Source organism: Thamnophis sirtalis, unplaced genomic scaffold, assembly GCF_051295495.1.
Source record: "Thamnophis sirtalis isolate CommonGarterSnake01/CBP01778 unplaced genomic scaffold, rThaSir2_p1.2 scaffold_3, whole genome shotgun sequence".
NCBI classification, from domain to species: domain Eukaryota; kingdom Metazoa; phylum Chordata; class Lepidosauria; order Squamata; family Natricidae; genus Thamnophis; species Thamnophis sirtalis.
The window spans coordinates 20,757,159-20,778,656 of NW_028261383.1; the positions used below are offsets into that span (position 1 = coordinate 20,757,159).

The 21,498-nt window shown below is 49.6% G+C and overlaps 1 protein-coding gene across 3 annotated transcripts in view; it reads right to left on the reverse strand.

Moving 5' to 3' along the window:
- Positions 1 to 276: 276 nt before the first annotated feature.
- LOC106538310 (uncharacterized) overlaps positions 277 to 21,498 on the reverse strand; it is a 43,640-nt gene continuing 22,418 nt past the window's right edge. For 2 of the 3 annotated variants that reach the window (XM_087711465.1, XM_087711466.1), the window contains exons 2-4: positions 6,829 to 7,542; positions 5,713 to 5,833; positions 277 to 2,133 (exon numbers count right to left, since the gene is read on the reverse strand). In XM_087711465.1, coding sequence (XP_087567591.1) covers positions 896 to 2,133; positions 5,713 to 5,833; positions 6,829 to 7,524 — 2,055 coding nt within the window. In that variant the 5' untranslated portion in view covers positions 7,525 to 7,542 and the 3' untranslated portion in view covers positions 277 to 895. Of the gene's footprint in view, positions 2,134 to 5,712; positions 5,834 to 6,828; positions 7,543 to 18,505; positions 18,607 to 21,498 lie in introns of those variants that run through there. The other variant, XM_087711464.1, reaches the window with a different exon arrangement.

Genomic DNA, 21,498 nt, shown 5'->3' on the forward strand with positions numbered 1-21,498 from the left:
TACAGCACGGCTCCACATACCATATATATGGAGAGGTGATAGAAATTAAGAAGAGGGGCTTTGCAAGTTCAAGGCCATCTACTCCTGCGTTCTGCTTCCCATCATCCATCAAACACAGCTTGATGGCATCTCCGTCCTTAAGTCCCCAAACATTACAGAACTGCAATGCTGACGTGTAAGGGCAGGGGTGAGCTCCTTTATGATCTGTGGACTTCAACTCCCAGAATTCCTGAGCCAGCCAGAAGTTCACAGGTCATAAAGGGGCCATAGTTCTCTCTCGCTCAAGGATGGGCAGCTATCCCTTCTTTATGGCCTGTGGACTTCAACTCCCAGAATTCCTGAGCCAGCATGGCTGCCTCAGAATTCTGGGAGTTAAAGTCTATTGTCATAAAAAAGGGCCTAAATTGCCCAATATCTTTTAGCAAGGCTGGTTCACACTAGGAGCTGCTGAGAGGCAGAGCTATCATGTGGGACACTGTGAGGCAGGCTTTTTTTTAGTCTATCCTTTGGTCTCACCAGCTTGGAAAGTATCCTGTGTATTTGATGTTTACATCCATGCGCGATCCCTTCTGCCTCTTTCAGGAAGTGGAGAGCACTGTTCACACAAGCCAAGCCTGCATCTTCTACGTGCTGAGGTGCACAGAGATGCATATTGGCCAGAGTGCATGTCAGCTGGCCTTATCGAGAAAAGCAGAAAGTAGATCTTGCAAGAGCATCCCTGGGCTTATAAAAAAAAAGTTCTTTAAAACTAATAAACAAAACTTTTCAATGGTACATCGAGGAAATGGAACGGCCTTCAGAGCTACAGATGCTACGCCGTCCCGGAAATATAGGATTCCCCGCCAGAGTCACATAGAAGCCAGCCCGGGGGGGCATATCGGCAATGCTTTGTGCTCTACGAGCATTTCAAAGGTTCCTCTCCCGTATGGACCCTTTTATGGCTTAGAAGGTGGGAGCTGGAGATAAAGCATTTCCCGCACTCTAAGCATTCGTAGGGTTTCTCCCCCGTGTGGACCCGTTTATGGCTGACGAGACGAGAACTGGAAATGAAACTTTTCCCGCACTCGGCGCATTCGAAGGGCTTCTCCCCCGTGTGAGTCCTCTTGTGTGTGATGAGGGAGGCCTTTTGCCTGAAGCTCTTGCCGCAACCTGAGCATATATATGGCTTCTCTCCTGTGTGGATCCGGCTGTGAGCGGTAAGATTGGAACTCCGGCTGAAGTTCTTCCCGCAGTCGGGGCACTTGTATGGCTTCTCGCCCGTGTGCGTCCGCTTGTGATCCGTCAGGTGGGAGCTGCTGCCAAAACGCTTCCCGCACTCCAGGCACTCGTAGGGCTTCTCTCCCGTGTGGACCCGGATGTGGTTGATGATCTGGGAGCAAGCGCTGAAGCTCTTCCCGCAGAGGGTGCACTCGTAGGGCTTCTCACCCGTGTGCGTCCGCTTGTGTGTGATCAGGGAGGCCTTCTGGTTGAAGTTCTTTCCGCAGTAGGAACAACTGTAGGGCTTCTCCCCCGTATGGACCCTCTTATGGGTGATGAGCTGGGAGCTGGTACTGAAGCTCTTCCCGCACTCGGAGCACTCGTAGGGCTTCTCCCCTGTGTGCGTCCTCTCGTGGGTGATGAGGGAGGCTTTCTGGTTGAAACTTTTGCCGCAGACAGCACATTTGTGCGGCTTCTCGGGCATGTGGGTCTCCTCATGCCGCATCAGCTCAGAGGGATGAGAGAACCACGTCTCGCAGACCGAACACTTGTAGGGCTTCTCTCCGGTGTGGATCCTCTCATGAATGATGAGGTGAGTTCTCTCGTAGAAACTGGCCCCGCAGAACGAGCACTTGTGGGGTTTCTCTATCGGCTGAATTTCCTGAGGGCCAAAACTTTTGCAGGAACTTTCCCCCGAGTCGATGTGCCGGGAAATCCCTTCCTGAAAGGAGGTTTCGCGTGCACCCCTGCTGCTCTCCTCAAAGCGTTTGGTCATCTTTCCAGGATGGTTTTCGGAGGGACCTTCGGAGTTCTCGTCCGACTCGGAGCTTTGGAAACCCTTCCCTGTTGCTCTTTCCAGGGATAACCCACCACTAACTGTTGGTTCAGGATGCTTGGGCTGGAATTCCTCCTCCTCTTCCTCTTCTTGCTCGTTCCCTGTGGTGACAAAAACAGATAAAAGTTAGGCTAGGTCTCTCCATCTTCACCAAATCTGGAAAGCAAAAAAGCTTTGCTCTCTCTTTGGCCTTCAGTAGTACAAGAAGTTCATGGGATCTGTTAAGGTCAAGGAGGAACCTTTTACTATCTCTGGTGGACTTGTGCCAAAGCAAAAAAAAAAAAAAAATAGAACTGGGATTCACATCTTAATAAAGAAGATTCTTAAAGTGAATATAAAGATTAAACCAGATTTTTTTCTTATAGGTTTAATGGACAAAGATCCGGGGGGAAAATAGGAACTTTTGTTATGTATGCTGACAGCAGCAAATAATGCTCTATGTACAAAAATGGAAATATATTTTAATTCCACAATGGAGGACTGGCTGGAAAAATGGATGGTATTAGAAGAGATGGCTAAGTTAACTAAGTTAAAAAAAAATATATAGCTAACTGTTTCTACTTGGAAACCTCTACTGGACTTTGTACTTGAGATGGTAGAAAATGAAATTTTGACTTTGGGTTTTGCTGATTAGATATGTTTGTTATTATAGAAATGGCTAGGATATATAATTACGTGAAAGTAAAAAGTTGAGGCTATAATGTTATTATCTTAATCTACTGCACTAAAAGCCAGCGAAGGTCTACTCTCTGGCAGTTTGAGTCCTACCACCATGTGGCAGAGTGAGCTCCCATCCCTTGCCTCAGCTCCTGTCAACCTACCGTATTTCCCCGAGAATAAGATCGGGTCTTATATTAATTTTTGCTCTAAAAGACGCATTAGGGCTTAATTTCAGGTGATGTCTTGTTTTTTTTTTATGGACAACAATCTAAATTTATTCCTTTATTCATGCAAAAAAATCTACATTTGTTTATGTACAAAAATCTACATTTATTCAAATACAGTCATGTCATCTTCTTCAGGAACATCGTCATAACACTCCAAACCCCAAATTCCAGCCTGAATTTCTTGCGTCTTCATTTCCTGTAGAACCATTGGCCCCAATCTCTCATGTCCAGCAATAGCGCTCTCCTTAAACGAGCACTTCTTGTCCATGTAGCCTGCTCGTAGCGCATTGGCAACACAGCTGTCAGTGATTTTATCCCACGAATTCCTCACCCAAGTCACAATCTCTTGCAGGCTAGGCTTCACAAAGTGTCCCCACTGATTCCTCCCCATTCTATTTTCAATGTAGTCGTTGATTTCCATGTGCAAATGGTCCTTGAATGGCTTGTTTATTGCAATATCAAGAGTCTGGAGATAGGTAGTCATTCCTGCAGGAATCATTATTTGATCTATTCTTCTCTCTGCCAGGAAGTTCTTCATATCTTTAGTGCGGTGAGTGCTGGCTGAATCCCAGACTAGCAGAGCTCTTTGGCCACCTCGCAAAACAAATGGCAGCATTAAATCGACCCACTTCCTTACAACAGCTTGTGTGCACCAGGCTTTTTCAGTTTCAAGAACATAAACGCCTGAGACATGTTCAATCGTCTCTTTCTTGCCCTTAGTGATGATTAGAGGTGGGACTTTCTTTCCATCCAGGCGAATTGCCAAAATACAGGTGACACGTGCGCTTTCGTAACCGGTGGAGGGCATGTAGATTGACGAGGCACCCCTCTGATCAACGGTAGTTGGAGATCCTTGGCCCATAAAGACGGCAGTTTCATCCATGGCAATCATGTTGGAGGGTTGGTATTTAGAAAAGTCGATGCCATCAACGAAGGACTTGAATGCAAAAGCACGTTTAATCAGCTCAGTATCTTCCAGCTTGAACAGTGTGGTCGATCTTAGAGACAGTTCATTTCGCTGAAGGAAGCCGTCCAGCCAGTGTTTCGAGGCTTTGAATTCTTCTGGGGGTATTCCTAACTGCGCTGTCATTGCAAGCGCGAATGCTTGAATATCAGCCCTGCGCACAACTAAACCCTTTGCTCTCCTGTCAGCGATCCATTCGCAGATGATGTCTTCCAGTTCAGGAAACAATGGTGGCCGACCGGATCCACATTTGCGCTTCTTAGCATTTCCCTCGTCCACCTGTTGACTGAGGTTCTCGTACTCTGCTCGCCATTTTCGGACCATTCGGAGATCCAACATCTTCTCCTTGCAGAAAGCCGTCAGATTCTTGCTCTGAGAGTCCTCCACGATTCCTTTCTTGAACTCGACGGAATAGCTCTTTCTTTTTGCACACATCTTGTCTGGGGGTCAAAATATTATTCCCTTTAAATCTACTGTTAAATCAAGTGTTAATTGAAGATTTACGAGACAGGAGTGGCAACAAAAATGATGACAGTTAAGAAGGATGGTCCACACAAAAACGACAAAAAAATTGCAGGTACCAAAATTCAGAAAACATTTCTAGATTTCATACGAGTGCGTTAAGTACATCCGTTGTAACACATGACGTATTGAATTATGAAACATGTCTGTTCGTTATCAAGTACGGACGTTATTCGTGTAATGTGTCTATACTCTGATGGGCAATAAGTTCATGTGTTTACATAGGCATTTATCTCTTGTCCAAAGGTGCCCGTTTGGGTATTTACCAATATCCAGTAATTATAATTTATATTATCATTTATTTTAAGTATTAATGTCAATAATATTCTTTATTTATATTTAATTGTATATTAATATTATGTCAGCGTTCCTGAAAACCCCAACTCCAATGAAACTCCGAGACGGCATTTTCGCAAAGCTCCCAATATGGCTTCCAAAGCTGACATATTACTATTTTATAATTCAATACATCGGTCGTGTGTTGCAACGGACATACTAAATGATGACGATCTTAACTGGGGTTTATTTTTGGGGGTAGGACTTATATTACGAGCATCCCGAAAAATATACTAGGGCTCATTTTCCGGTTAGGTCTTATTTCGGGGGAAAGACAATAGCAGTTCAACAGCATGTAAATGTGAGTAGATAAATAGGTACCATTTCAATATACGCTGTATACTTTGTGCTGCAGCATGTTGTCAAGCTGGCCACATGACTGTGGAAATGTCCAGCTTAATGGCTTAAAGAAATGGAGATGAACACCATCCCCTAAAGCAGGGGTCAGCAATCGGCGGCTCTGGAGCCGCATGTGGTTTTTTTCATCCCTCTGCTGCAGCTCCCTGTTGCCAGTCAGCTTCACAATTGATAGGGTTTTTGGTTAGGACAGGTAGAGGAAAAAGGATGCCGCACTAGGTGGAGACTCTATGGTGGGGGAACTGGACTTCTGGTCAGCAGAGGTAAAAGGACGCCATGCTAGGAGGAGACTCTATGGTGGGGGAACTGGACTTCTGGTCAGCAGAGGTAAAAGGACGCCATGCTAGGAGGAGACTCTATGGTGGGGGAACTGGACTTCTGGTCAGCAGAGGTAAAAGGACGCCATGCTAGGAGGAGACTCTATGGTGGGGGAACTGGACTTCCAGTTGGCTCCAGAATTGAACAGGGAGCTTCCAGTTAGGACCTTTGTGGCCCTTTGAGTGTTTAAGGTTGCTGACCCCTGCCCTAAAGTCAGCTATTATCAGAAAGAGACCACAGCAGAACCCTAACCCTAACACCACCACCACCAAAACTAAGGGTTCAAGCCGACTTGCCTGACAAAGTGGCCTCCCAATCATCCTCCTGCTTCTTTTCCAAAGGGAGCTGCACCTTCAGGATGTGAGACGAAGAATGGTCCGATTTTGGGGAGCTAAACTGTTCTAAAGTTCCTGACACCTAAATGCAAAAAAAAAAAAAGCACAAAAAAATGCCTTTGAATATAGTTCGTATTGGAGAAACAGAATGGTCTGTTTGCCTGTGTGCCTCCTAGTCAAAATTGTTGACAATCTTAATCATCTGGTCATAAAAGATAAACGGCTATTCTTGGCTATGGAGGCTCTGTAAGTTTTATAATCGAACGAGTGGAACGGTGTGGGCTACAGTTCAGCCTAATCTGTGCTGTCGCAACAGCAAAATGTTTATGCCTCCAGATTTTCTGCATCACCCAGCAGGTGTTTCAAGCAGAACAACAGATTACAGGTAGTCCTCAATTTACACCACAGTTGAGCCCCATGTTTATGCTGTGAAGTGAGAAATCTGTTAAGTGAGTTTTGCCCCATTTTATGACTTTTTCTTGCCACTGTTGTTGTGAATCATTAAATTAGAAACCATTAAATTAGAAACATGGTTGTTAAGGGGATCTGGCTTCCCTATTAACTTTGTTTGTCAGAAGATAAAAATCTCATGACCTCGGGACACTGCAACCGTCATAAATAAGAACCATTTCCCCAAGAACCTGAATGTGGACATGGCCATGGGGAGGCTGCAATGGTCGTAAGGGTGAAAAACAGCCATAAGTCATTTTTTTCAGCACTATTGTACCTTTGAATAATCAGTAAACAAATAGCAATAGCCCTTAGACTTATATAACGCTTCACAGTGCTTTACAGCCCTCTCTAAGCGGTTTACAGAGTCAGTCTATTGCCCTCAACAATCTGGGTCCTCATTTTACCCACCTCGGAAGGATGGAAGGCTGAGTCAACCTTGAGCCTGGTGAGATTTGAACTGCAGCTAGCAGTCAGCACAAGTACCCTGCAGTACTGCACTCTAACCACTGCGCCACCTCGGCTCTTGGTTGTAATGGCTGTAAGTCGAGGACTACCTGAAATTAAGCAGGTCACATTTTTTAAAGGATCACAGCTGCCAACTCCCAACGGCATCACCCTACTCACCTTCTGCTCCGGCTCTTCAGAGTCTTGCAAGAAACGTTCGGCTAGGGCGACGGCCCGTGTGCAGGTCTCCGGCCCCTGTTCCCGTATCCAGCTTTGCATCTCGGGGGGCAGGACAGTCAGGAACTGCTCCAGGATAAGCAACTCCAGGATCTGCTCCTTCGTGTGGGTCTCTGGCCTGAGCCACTGATGGCAGAGCTCCCAGAGCTGGTTACAAACCTCTCGCGGCCCTTCCGCTTCCTCATAGCAGAAAAGACGGAAACGTTGCCTCCGCACCTCCACGTGGACGGCATCCTCATCCAGGACCTCTTCCTTCACCTTCACGGCAGAATTCTGGCTACTCCCGTAGGGCTTACTGTCACCCAATGAGCTTTCAGATACGCACTCTACTTTGGGCCACTGGTTGTTGTCTTCTTCTCCTCTCTTGAAGGAGGTTGGACAATACTTGGGGTCTTCCCCTAGCATATAATGAGGGGACCGGGGGTTCCTCCACCCCGAACGGGAAGGCTGCATGGTCTTCAGGAAGTCTTGTAATTGGTTCTCCCAGCACTGGTCCTCCGGCTCCTGCTTAAACTGCTGAGGGGGCACAGCCCCCTCCAGCAATTCCCCGGCAGACCCAATCTGAACCACATGAAGGTCTTGGTCTTTGCCTTCCAAACCCTCCTGTGATTCGGCTCCGGCAGCTTCCTGTTCCTCCATTTGGATTTCTGAATGCTCCTGTATTCAAAATGAAAAATCAGGTTACTTACGTACCAAAACCAGACTCCACCCCAAAGTAGACTGCAAAGACAGCGCAAACTACTGTATTTTTCAGAGTATAAGACAAACCTTTTTCCCTGAAAAAAGAGGCTGAAAATCAGAGTGGGTGTGTCTTATACACTGAATACAACATTTTTTGCCTCCCGAAACCCCACCCCCTTCACCAAAATGGCTGTGCATAGCCTTTAGGAGCCTTGCAGCGTGCTCCTGGGGGATGGGAAGGGTAGAAATGAGCAAAAAACACGCATTTTTTGCTCAATTTTGCCCCCCCCCGCCCCCAGGAGTACTCTGCAAGGTTCCTAAAGGCTATGCATGCTCTCTTTTTTGACAAAAACGTACCCGTTTTCATGAAAAACAGACCATTTTTTGCTCATTTGGGGGGAGGGGGCACCCCCCAGGAGCACTCTACAAGCTTCCTAAAGGCTATTCCTGCCCATTTTTAAAAAACGGGGCTGTTTTTGCAAAAAAAAAGGGCTATTTTTGGGAGGTCTGCAAAGTGCAAAAACTTTTTTAAAAAAATTTGCCTCTTCAAAACCCTGGTACGTCTTATACTCCGGTGGGTCTTACACTCCGAAAAATAGGATAAATTAAGCGTGCAAAAAACAGAGTCCTAGGGGGTCTCGACTGGGCTTTTATTAAGTCTCTCTACTCCAGACACTTGAGACGGCAACATCCAAATTTCTCAAATTTCCCAATTGGAAAACAATTCAGGGACTTGTGGTTGCAACACCTCTGGGGAAGACAGATGTTATCTAGGTTTGCAGGCATTCAGGAAATGCAGGCAAGGCTGAGCTGATGGCGAAATGAGGACAACTGACCCTAAAGTGCTTTTACAGGTAGTCCTCGACTTACAATCCAGCCCAAAATTTCTGGTCTGTTAAGTGGGAACTTTGTTAAGGGAGTTGTACCCCATTTTACGACTTTTCATGACACAGTTGTTAAGTGAACCACTGCAGTTGATAAGTGAGTAACCCGGTTGTTAAGTGGAACCTGGTCTCCCCATTGATTTTGCTCGTCAGGAGGTTGCCAAAGGGTCTCACATGACCTTGGGGCACAGCAAAGGTCATAAATATGGAGCAGTTGCCAAGCATCTGAATTTCGATCACATGATCGTGGGGATGCTACAAAGGTTGTAACTTTGAAAAATGGTCATAAGTCACTATTTTTATTTGCCGTTGTAACTTTGAACGGTCACTAAATGATCTGTTATAAGTCAAGGGCTACCTGAATTGTAAAGGCAACTGGACTTTTCTTTAAGACGTTTCCCTTCTCAGCCAAGAAGCTTCTTCAGTTCGAACACTTTTGGGACAAGCATGACCTGGATGAATGAGAACTTTCACAGACACACGAAGACAATTGGCCTGTATAGCAGTCAACCAAATTACCAGAAGATACTGTCCCATCTGCTAAGATTGTCTTTAACTTTTGGATTTAAGATTCCTCAAACTGAGTTTGACTTTTATCGTGGAAGCAACCTAGAAGTGGCCTATTGTCGCCTTCTTCTGAGAGGTAATTTGTCCCGCTTATTTTTCCTGGTGGTCTCCCATCCCATTCAACTCTGCTCAGGTTTGGGGAGGGGGGAGAATCAACCAAGTACAGGTAGCCCTCGACTTGCGACCATAATTGTTGAAAGTGCTTGTATTCAGGCTATTTTGGGTTAGGGATGTGCAGGTCACTATGAATGTAGTTTATTTTAATCTCCACATTAGAACATAGAATAACTTAGCACTTTGACTTATATACCACTTCATAGTGCTTTTACAGCCCTCTCTAAGCGGTTTACAGAGTCAGCCTGTTGCCCCCAACAACCTGGCTCCTCATTTTACCCACCTCGGAAGGAAGGAGGGCTGAGTCAACCTTGAGCCTGGTGAGAATCGAACTGCCGAACTGCAGCTAGCAGTCGACTGAAGTAGCCTGCAGTACTGCACTCTAACCACCGCGCCACCACGGCTCTTAGCAGAGTTGGAAGGGACTTTGGAGGTCTTCTAGACCAACCCCACCCGAGCAGGAGACCCTATACCAGGGGTGTCAACTCGATCACGTCGCGGGCTGAATCGTGACGTATCGGGATGTGTTTTTTGCCTTTGAGGAGCTGGAGTCAGCATGGCCTACATGGGCCACATCCAGCCTGCGGGTTTCCAGTTTGAAAGGCCTGTCCTACCCTATATATGGCCGTCTAGTTGCTTCTTAAAAGCCTCCGGTAATGGAGCACCCACAATGTCTGAAGGCTAACCATTCCACTGGTTAATTGGTAAAAGGAAACATCATTGCCAAAGGACAAGGTTTCCAGTTAGTCAATCTCAAGAAGGAATCCCCAAACTACAGCTAAGCCTCAACTTACAACAGTTTGTTTAGTGACTACCGTATTTTTTTGGAGTATAAGACACACTTTCCCCCCTCAAAAATGAATTGTTCTTTGCTCAATTTTGCCCCCTCCCAGCCCCCAGGAGCACTCTATAAGCCTCTTAAAGGCTATTCATGCCCTTTTTTTTTGACATAAATGGGCCTTTTTTGCTTGTTTTTTGCCCCCCCCCCCCATTCCTCAGGAGCACTCTACAAGCCTCCTAAAGGCTATTCATGCCTTTTGGGGGGGGGGGGAGTGGGCCCACTTTCGCAAAAAACGGGCCATTTTTGGGAGATAGGACGTTGGTCTTACCTGAACGTCTATTTTCTGATGGGAGGAGGGAATGGTCACACGTGGGTTTTATCACAACCTGATTGGTCCAAGGCTGAGAGGAAATCTATAAATACCGGTGCCTGTCCATTGCTAGCCCAGATTCTCGAACATGAACGGTACAACTGAAAAACAAGAAACAACACAACAAACCCCGGGAAACACCCCCCGGGCCCTCCCCTTGGCCCCAACAGACAGAACTCAGGGCGGGTTGTGACCATTCCCTCCTCCCATCAGAAAATAGACGTTCAGGTAAGACCAACGTCCTTTTTCCAGAATGGGAGGAGGGAATGGTCACACGTGGGACATACCCAAGCTAAAGTCCCAGGGAGGGAGAACAGGAACTCTAGGAACCAAGGGGAGCCTCAGCTGCCACCCCCTGTAGGACCCTACGACCGAAAGACGCGTCCGCTGACGCGAAAGCATCCAGACGATAATGCCGGATGAACGAGGTTGGAGTGGCCCAGGTAGCCGCCCGGCAGATGTCTTCAAACGGGGCCCTCGTGGCCCACGCTGCCGAGGTTGCCGCGCTCCTTGTAGAGTGCGCCGTGACACCTGATGGAACCGGCCGCCCTGAGGCCACGTAGGCCTCCGAGATGGCCTGACGCAGCCAACGGCCGATGGTAGCCGAGGACACCCTCGAACCCAGAGCCCCAGGTAGGAAGGAGACGAACAAGGCCTCCGACTTGCGGAAATCCTTGGTCCGCCGGAGGTAGATCCGCAAGGCACGGCGGACATCCAGACGATGCCAAAGACGCTCCCTGTCAGTAGACGGACTCGGGCAGAAGTCAGGCAGGACGATCTCCTGAGCCCTGTGAAAGGGGGTATTTACTTTGGGGACGAATGCCGGGTCAAGGCGAAGGACCACTCTGTCCTGGTGAAAATGACAGAGGTCGTCCTTACAAGACAGGGCGCCCAGCTCGGATATACGCCGGGCGGAAGTGATGGCCACCAGGAAGACCACCTTCAGCGATAAGAAGCGCAAGTGCACCGAGCGGAGAGGTTCAAACGGAGCTCCCGTTAAGGCCTTGAGGACAAGCGGCAGATCCCACGTGGGGAACCTATGAACGGGGGGAGGCCTGAGATTTGCCGCCCCCTTGAGGAACAGCTTGACCAGAGGAGACTGGGAAAGAGAAGAAGATCCCGCCCCCCCCAAGACCGAGGACAGAGCCGCCACTTGGCGACGCAAGGTGTTTTGCGATAGCCCGTCCTCCAGGCCCTTCTGAAGGAAATCCAAGACGTTGGGGATGGTGGCTCTGACGGGAGAGATGCCCTTGGGGGAGCACCAGCGGACGAACGCTGCCCAGGTGGAGTTATAAATGCGGGTCGTTGAGGGACGACGGGCCGCCTCGATGGTGCGAATGACCCCGGAAGACAGATGAGCCCCCCTTAGAAGCCGCCGTTCAAGAGCCAAACGGTCAGCTGAAGCCACTGAGGCTCTGGGTGAATCAGGGCCCCCTGCCGTAAGACCACCTCCCCCTGCGGAATCCTCCACGGGGAAGTCACTGACAGCTGAACCAGGTCCGCAAACCAGGGTCTCCTGGGCCAAAACGGGGCCACCAGAATGACCAGGGCCCTTTCCGTCACCACCTTCCTGACGGTCCCCGGGATGAGTGGAATGGGGGGAAAGGCATAGAGAAGGCCCGGGGGCCACCGGCTCCTGAGGGCATCCGTGCCCTCTGCCGAGCTGGATTGGAAACGGGTGAAGAAACGCGGGAGTTGTGTGTTCTCGGGAGACGCAAACAGGTCCACCCGGGGGGACCCGAACCGACGACAGATCTCCCGGAACAGCGACGGGTGGAGTTGCCACTCGCCGTTGTCCAGAGTTGCTCGACTGAGCCAGTCCGCCTGGACGTTGGAGAGACCCGAGATGTGCTCCGCCACCAGGGATTGTAAGTGTTTCTCCGCCCACGACCCCAATCGCAGAGCCTCCAGCCAGAGGGCTCTCGAGTGGGTCCCGCCCTGACGATTGATGTGCGCCTTGGTGGCCACATTGTCCGTCAGGAGGAGAACGTGGCTCCCTTCCACCGAGGAGCGAAAGTGACTCAGAGCCAGACGCGCGGCCTTCAGTTCCAGCCAATTGATGTTGTGACGGAGGTCCGAGGCCGTCCATCTGCCCTGAGCCATCCGAGAGCCCACCAGGGCCCCCCACCCGAACAGACTCGCGTCCGTGGTGACGGTCACCCTGTTCGGCTCCCAGAACAGACACCCCCGCTGGATGGCCGGGGAGAGCCACCACACCAGGGATGCACGGACTCCCGTCGAGATGCGGAGAGTCCGAAGGGAATTGCTCATTCGTCCCCTCTGATAGGGGATAAGCTCCCATTGAAGGGGCCGAAGATGGAGTCTGGCCCACGGGACAATCCCTATGCAAGAGACCATCTTGCCCAATAACTGCGACAGAGAGAGGATGGAAACGGAGCGCTTTGTGCGAACGCTCTCTGCCAGCCGACGAAGGCTGACCTGCCTCTCCTGAGACAGACGCACCTCCCCCAACTTGGAATCTATGACTGTCCCCAGATGCAGAATGCGAGTGGAGGGAGTGAGATGGCTCTTTTCGAAGTTTACCGAGAACCCCAGGGCCTGGAGGCTTCGAATGGTAATCTGAAGATCTGAAACGGCCTGAGACAGGGAGCCCGCCTGAAGCAAGACATCGTCTAAATAACATTGGAGGCGGACCGGGACCGATCTCAGATGGGCCGCCAGAGCCGCCAGGACCTTTGTGAAGGTCCTCGGGGCCGAGGCCAGGCCGAAGGGAAGAGCCCTGTACTGGTAATGGTGGGGCCCGTGGGAGAACCTCAAGAACCGGCGATGAGCGGGCAGGATGGGGATATGAAGATAGGCCTCCGTGAGATCCACGGAGGCCAGGAAATCGCCTTTCCTGATGCCCTGAAGGATGGACTTGAGCGATGACATTTTGAACCGCCTGTAGACCAGAAACCTGTTCAGGCGCTTGAGGTCTAGAATTGCTCTCCAACCCCCCGTGCTCTTCGGGACCACGAAGAGATTTGAGTAGTGGCCCCGGCCCCGTTCCCCTGCGGGAACCGCCTCCACCGCATGGATTTCGAGGAGGTGGGCGATCGCCTGACTCATCAGGCGGCGGCGCTCTCGACTCCGGGATGGAGGGAACGACCGAAAGAGATTTGGAGGAGTGGAGAGAAATTCTAACCTGAGCCCGTAACGAACCGTGGCTCGAACCCAGGCGTCCGACGTGATGTCGTCCCACCGGTCCGCATAAAGAGCGAGGCGGCCGCCGATGGGATGACTCGGGTTCGAGTCACTTCCCCCTGCGGAAGGGACGGCCGCCTCCCCCCCGAAAGGGCCGCCGAGCCTGGCCCTGGAAACGGCTCCTGTCCTGGAAGGGCTGCCCCAAGAAATGCCTGTCAGAAGAGAAAGAAGAGAAGCGCTGGTTATAGCCGAAGTTAGGGGCCCTATACCGTTGCCTACGGAAGGGACGTGACTTGTTCTCGGCCTTCTTAGCCGTGGAGGGTAGGACCTTCTTCTTGTCCTTATCCTCCACGAGGATGCGAGTAAGGGCCTCCCCGAAGAGATCGGGCCCCTTGAAGGGGGCAGCCGCCAAATCCCATTTGGCTTTGTTGTCCATTTGCCAATGGCGCAACCACAGGAGCCTACGGGAGGTGACCGAGGTGGCCAGGGCGCTAGAAGCAAACTTGACCGTGTCCAAGGTCGCATCAGCTGAGAACTGACACGCCGCCAGAATCTTGACCAGATCCTGATGGATCCGGTCCTCCTGTATGGGAATGCGTGCCTGCAGCTTCTTGAGCCACATGACCGTGGCACGATTAAAGTAGGAAGCCGAGGCCGCCGCCTTAATGGCCCACGCTGTGGCATTGAAGTTCTTCCGCAAAGTAAGCTCTGCGCGCTTATCCTCCGGCTTCATCTTATCTGCCGCATCGCCCGACACCACCGGGGAGGAGGACACCAATGCGGCCACAGGGGTGTCAACCGTCGGGAGCTGAACGGCCTGAGCAAAGGTTTGCTCCATGTTATAATGCCGACGGTCGGTACTACCTGGAGAAGAGAAAGTGGAAGGTTTAGCCCACTGGTCGGTCAGAACCTCTAGGAACAAGGGAGGGGCAGGGATCTCTTCCTTGTTGGTGGCCGTGGCAGAGAACATGACCATGTCGGGATCCCTTGGGGGGGGCACAGAGGGATCCCCAGTTCCGACCTTGGTGGTGTGCCTCGCCTTATCCAAGAGAACTTTAAACAAGGCGGGCATAAATAGGACCTTAGAAGAAGGTTCCTCCGAAACAGTGGTATTCTCATCATCTGAGAATCCCATCTCCTGGGGTAACTCCCCCCCACCCAGGAAGGAAGCCTCACTGATCATGGAAGGGGAGGAAGCCCGAAACTGAGCCCTGTTCAGCCCCCCATGCCTAGAGTAAAGGGAGCCTTTGTCCCGCTGGGCAATGCCCCGAGTGATGGCTGCAGAAATAAGCCTCTTAATCCCTTCAGGGAGATTATCCAGATCCTCCACATCCCCATAAGTAGAAGCAGGGCCCTGAGGAGCCAACCTTTGGGGGGAACAGGGGCCTCTGGACGTGCCCTCCAGAGGATCATCTATGGGGGATGGAGAACGCCCCCTCCTGGAGAAGGCCGGCGACCTACCAGGGGAGCTGCATGAAGAAGCCGGGCTAAAACCTCTAAGTAGAGACCTTTCTGAAATGGGCCTAACAGGGGACCTGGATCTGTCCCTAGATAAAGGCTTGGAGGACTGGGCCTGCCTTTCTGCCCTGGCAAAGGTCCTTTCCAGCGCCCTATGGCGAGCTGCCTCATCCCTAGAGACAGAACTGGAGGGGCGCCTTGAAGAAAGGGATCTCTGAGGGGGAGCCCCCCTCCCCACCTCCTGATCCAGGGCCTCCTCACTCCCAGTAGGGCCTGCCCCTTGCCCCTGGGGAATCTCCGCTCCCTCGTCCATGCCCCACTCACGTGTCTGACGAAGGAGCAGGAATCGGCCTCCAAAGTCCCACCTGAGACCAGGGCCTGAAGCCTGTGGGGAGACCTAGGCTCAAGACCTCTCACTAGGCCGCACTAGGCCCGTCAATAAAGGCAAGGCCTCACGCACGTGGCAGCCTCCAAAATGGCCACCGGAACTCCGTGCGCGGGAGAAAGGGCTGGAAATAATCACCAGCAGCCCAGCCAGGCCTTTTCCAGCCGGCTTCACTTTAAATTGAGCAGGGAGAGCCGCTCTCCCCCCCTGCTCTGTCTCCCCGGCAACACAAACAAAGGAAGCCTGCAGCGAGGGGCCCCCTTTGGAGCGATCTGCACGCTGGAGCCTCGAGGCTTAAGTTTCTCTTTCACTTTCCTGCTGCAAAAACACAGCCTGTTCAAGTAGTTTGAACGAAGCAGTTTGAATGCTGCAAAAAAACAGCCTCTTCAAGTAGTTTGAACGAAGCAGTTTGAATGCTGCAAAAAAACAGCCCCTTCAAGTAGTTTGAACGAAGCAGTTTGAATGGAACCGCACCCCCGCACCCGGGGACGGGCAAAAGTTCCTGGCCTGCGGGGGGGAGACTAGTGCCCCACTGGGCCCTCCCCCAGCCGCCCGAGGCAGAGATCTGTCCCTTGGGGCCGCAGCAGATCAATTTAGAATTTAAATTTAAAGTGCCCAATTAGCCAAATAGGAATCAGACTGAATAGAACTCACCCAAAAGGAGAAAACAAACAGAACCTATCCAACTACTCTACAGCTTGGACCAGGCTGAGAGAATCTGGGCTAGCAATGGACAGGCACCAGTATTTATAGATTTCCTCTCAGCCTTGGACCAATCAGGTTGTGATAAAACCCACGTGTGACCATTCCCTCCTCCCATTCTGGAAAACTGCAAAGTGCAAAAACTTTAAATGGATGCGTCTTATAAACTGAATCTGGATGCGTCTTATACACTGAATACAACATTTTTTTGCCTCCCCAAACCCCACCCCCTTCACCAAAATGGCCGTGCATAGCCTTTAGGAGCCTTGCAGAGTGCTCCTGGGGGCTGGGGAGGGCAGAAATGAGTTAAAAATGAATTGTTCTTTGCTCAATTTTGCCCCCTCCCAGCCCCCAGGAGCACTCTATAAGCCTCTTAAAGGCTATTCATGCCCTTTTTTTGACATAAATGGGCCTTTTTTGCTTGTTTTTTGCCCCCCCCCCCCCATTCCTCAGGAGCACTCTACAAGCCTCCTAAAGGCTATTCATGCCTTTTGGGGGGGGGAGTGGGCCCACTTTCGCAAAAAAGGGCCATTTTTGGGAGATCTGCAAAGTGCAAAAACTTTAAATTTGCCTCTTCAAAATCTTGGTGCATCTTATACTCTGGTGCATCTTATACTCCAAAAAATACGGTATTTGAATTAACAAAGGCACTGAAAAAAGTGATGTAGGATTGTTTTTCACACTTACAACCGGTCATGTAATCAAAATTCGGACGCTTGGCAACTGACCCATATTTATGACGGTTGCAGTGTCCCGGGGTCATGTGATCAACTTTGCGAAGCAAAGTGAATGGGGAAGCCAGATTCACTTAGCAATCGTGTTACTGACTTAACAACTGTAGCAAAAAGGTTGTAAAAATGGGGCAAAATTCGCTTAATAACTGCCTCACTTAGCAAAAAGAAAGTTTGGCCTCAAATGTGGTCATAAGTTGAGGACTACCTATACATTATTTCGTGGAAACTCTCATCTGCTTAGACCATTCTGTAATTATTCTTCAAATTCAGAATCTATACTAATCTTTTACATTTTTTGCTCAGGGTTTTAAATTCTTAATTTATCCATGCTAGCATATGCGGCTTCCAAACATGTTTTTAAAATAAACTTGATTTACTCTTAAGAAATAAAGGGGGAAACCGCTCTGAAAATTCTATTTTCTTTCAACCATCAGGCCTAAATTAAAAGGAGGATTTTAAAAGACGTTAATCAGACAGCTTGAGCAGGGCGATCCAAGTAAATAAGCTTTTTGGATTAAGCATCCTTAGTATTGCAGACTGTTGGTCTACTCTAGATGAGTGCCCTGTGTAGATCCCTGGAACAAGCTGGCAGGGTCACATTGGAGCTTTCCCCAAAGAGGAATATTCTGCCAAGGAAGAATTTGCTTTCTTGCAAGGCCCTGCCAAACAATGCAAGTCATCAGAAATCACATGGATTTAAACTACAAATTCTTGTTACATGAATCTACCCACCCAGGAACTACAGACCGTCTGTGTGTCCCATTGTAGGCCTCCAAAACCTGGCTATTTAACTTCCCCTCCGTTGTCATTGTTTTTTTAATCTCTGCAACTGGCATTTGGCTTGGTTTAGAGCAGTGTTTCTCAACCTTGGCCACACGACAGGACTTCAACTCCCAGAATTCCTCAGCCAGCCAACATGGCTTATTCTTCAAATTCAGAATCTATACTAGGCTTTTACATTTTTGGGTCAGGGTTTTAAATTCTTAATTTATCCATGCTAGCATATGCGGCTTCCAAACATGTTTTTAAAATAAACTTGATTTACTCTTAAGAAATAAACATGGCTGGCTGAGGAATTCTGGGAGATGAAGTACTCCCCCCCACACACACACATCTTCAAGTACCCGGGGTTGAGAAATATGGTTTTAGATGCGCCTACGTTGCCTTTTCCGTTGCAAACTTTCGACATGTCAGTTCTGGAACCCCCAAATTTGGGGAACTGTTCCGGGGACCCTTCCCCTAAGCTCCCTCCCTCCTTTGGGTCTCCGTCCTGACTCTCCTTTTTCTCATGCTGGAGTAAATGAAGAGACCCCCTTAGTCACGCTCCCTCTTAAAAGGCATCAGCAGGGGGAGAGGGACAACCACAGACCACAGGTTGCCTTTCTCCACATCGTTACTCATCCCTTAACCTGGAATCCCAAGGACACCGCAACCCACTAACACAGGCCTTGTGCCCTAGGAGTCCCTTTACAGGCAAAATCTGCACAAGGAGCTGTGCAGCAACCACGAAAAGCGCACCCACCGATTCAGCCTGCGCGCCAATGTCAGCCTGCAGTCCGACATTCACAATCCCCAGCCCAATTGCAGGGCCGCTGGTCCATTGCAGCAAAGCAAGATTTATGAGACCAAGCGCCCTCGGTCTATTCCTGAATGGAGAGCTAAAGTTTGTCCACAGTCCTGGCACCCGCTTTCCTCCACAATCGGTTTCTCCATCCCTCCCCTTCCCCAGCACTTGGCTCCCTCTCCTCCATTGCAGGGGAAGTCTCCCCCCCTTCTTTTTTTCCGCCTGCCCAAACTCACCCCCGCCTTGCAGCCTTTGTGTCTGCTGCAGCCGCAGCTCTTTGATGGCTCCCAGATTGGGGACCAAGAAGCGAGAGGCAGTTTCTCATGTCACCGGAGGCAAGAGGCGGGGCGGGAAGGGGAGGAGAAGGGGAGCCCGCCTGCCCGCCCACCCGCCTCCCTTCCCAGTTGTGAATCAAATTTCCATCGCTTTTCTAGGAAGGCAGAACTTGCTCAACTTAACCCTTCAGCAAACCAGAGAGGAGAGGACTCAAACCCAGCCATCTCTCCAAGCAAGGTTAGAAACCCAGAAAACGGGGAGCCAAATTCGTCCATCCCCACTTTTTTAAAAGCAGAACTGCCGTCTGGCAGAGGGGCAGGCTGGCCAGGGATGATGGATGTTGTTGCCCAGCCTATCTCAGGAGAAGGCAGTGCAGGGTGTAGAGAGGAAGTGGGGGTTGATTTATCTACATTTTCCCCCAGCTTGCCTGTAGCTGTACAAGCAGCAAGCAGCACACGTCGGTTGATGGATGAGACGCCAGGGTATAAAATGCTGTATTGATTCATTTATTCTGAGCCCATGAAATATATATGAGCGTCACATTTGCCAGTTGAGCGACCAGGAAAGATAACACGCAAATCAGAGCACCATGAAAAACATGATTAAGAACACGTTGAGGCCCCTTGAATATGAAATGATATATATTCCTCTCTTTCTCTCTCTTTCTCTCCTCCCCGCTCCCTTACAACACACAAAATGCACCATGTGCCCAAATACAAATTATAAGCAATTGAGCCAGATTGAGAGAATCTACGATGTCTTATAGCCACATCTACTACGGTTGTTATTATTATCCAATCACTGCCTTTCTTTTAAAGGTAAAGGTTCCCCTCGCACATATGTGCTAGTCGTTCCCGACTCTAGGAGGAGGTGCTCATCTCCGTTTCAAAGCTGAAGAGCCAGCGCTGTCCGAAGACGTCTCCGTAGTCATGTGACCGGCATGACTAAAAACCGAAGGCGCACAGAACGCTGTTACCTTCCCACCAAAAGTGGTTCCTATTTTTCTACTTGCATTTTTATATGCTTTCGAACTGCTAGTTTGGCAGAAGCTGGGACAAGTAACGTGACCTCAGTCCGTTACGCAGTGCTAGAGATACGAACTGCCGACATTTCTGATTGACAAGCTCAGGGTCTTAGCCACTAAGCCACTGCATCCCTTCTACCTTTCTTTTGTACAACTCAAAAGTTTCCACTTCCTATGGTCCCCATAAACAACAACCTTGTGAGATTTCCAAGAGTTTTCAAATGTCAGGGTAGACTAAACAGCATTTTGTCCGCACAATCATCCATCCATCCATTATTTATTTCTGAACCATAAATGACCATTCAACCATAATTAAGCCAAAAATTTATACTGCCAAGTCAGACATTTGTTAAATAAGTTTTGCCCTATTTTATGACTTTCCTTGCCTCAGTTGTTAAGTGAATCATTGCAGTTGTTAAGTTAATAACCCGGTTGTTAAGCGAATCTGGGCTTCCCCATTGACTTGGCTTGTCAGAAGGTCGTAAAAGTTGCTCACGTGATCCAGGGATACTGCCACCGTCGTAAGTATGAACCAGGTGCCAAGCATCCAAATGTTGGTCACGTGATCATGAGGATGCTGCAATGGTCATAAGTGTGAAAAAATGTCACTTTTTCCAATGATGTTAACGGTCACTAAATGAACTGTGGTTAAGTCAAGGACTACCTGTATCATTCCTGGTGGCAGAGGGCAGAGGGATGAATGCACATACATATAGGAAAGGGAAAGATACAAAAAAAAAAACCACTTTACAGGTAGTCCTTGAATTACAACCATAGCAAGTTCGAAGTTATAATGGTATTGAAAATAGTGGCTTACATACTTTATTTTGGTATTTTGGTATTTATTGCGCATTTATAGGCCGCCCTTTTCCCTGAGGGGACTCAGGGCGGCTTACAATCAAAGGGGAAGGGAGTGTAGGACAATACAAAAAGAAATGTGAACAAAAGTAAATTAAACAATAAAACTCAACATTCACTCGGCATTCGGGAGGGGCGAAAGTAGACTTATCCCCAGGCCTGACGGGCTAGCCAGTTCTTGAGGGCTGTGCGGAAGGCCTGGACGGTGGTGAGGGTACGAATCTCCACGGGGAGATTGTTCCATAGTGTCGGAGCCGCAACAGAGAAGGCTCTCCTCCGAGTAGTCGCCAGTCGGCACTGACTGGCGGATGGAATACGGAGGAGGCCAACTCTATGCGATCTGATGGGACGCAGGGAGGTAATTGGCAGAAGGCGGTCTCTCAAATAGCCAGATCCACTACCATGGAGCGCTTTATAGGTGGTGAGTAGGACCTTGAAGTGCACCCGGAGATCAACAGGTAGCCAGTGCAGCTCACGGAGGATCGGTGTTATGTGGGCGAACCGTGGTGCGCCCACGATCACTCGCGCGGCCGCATTCTGGACTAGCTGAAGTCTCCGGATGCTCTTCAAGGGCAGCCCCATGTAGAGCACTTCATACATACAATCAAACATACAATCCTCACACTTACAACATTCATACATACAATCAAACATACAATCCTCACACTTACAACATTCACAGGGCACTTGGCTACTGACATGTATTTGCAACAGTTGCAGCATCTGGTGGTTGTGTGATTGCCTTTTGCCGACTTTCCCAGCCGGCTTCCTAAAACAAGTGAATGGGGGAAGTCGGGTTCGCTTAACGACCACACACGGGTCACTTCATTGCAGTCATTCGCCGGACAAAAGAAAAGCAATATAATTTGGGTGCGACTCAACCACTGCAAGGCTTAGCAATGAAAATCCTGGTCCTAATTGTCTTATCACCTGTAATGTTTTCATGTAATAAATGTGTGGGGGGGAGGGGGGGATGACAACGATGACAATGCACAACCTGAAACTCCATGGAGGGATCGAGGAGGGGGCTGAGGAGTTTGGGGACCCCCCTGCAGGAATCTTCACATCATC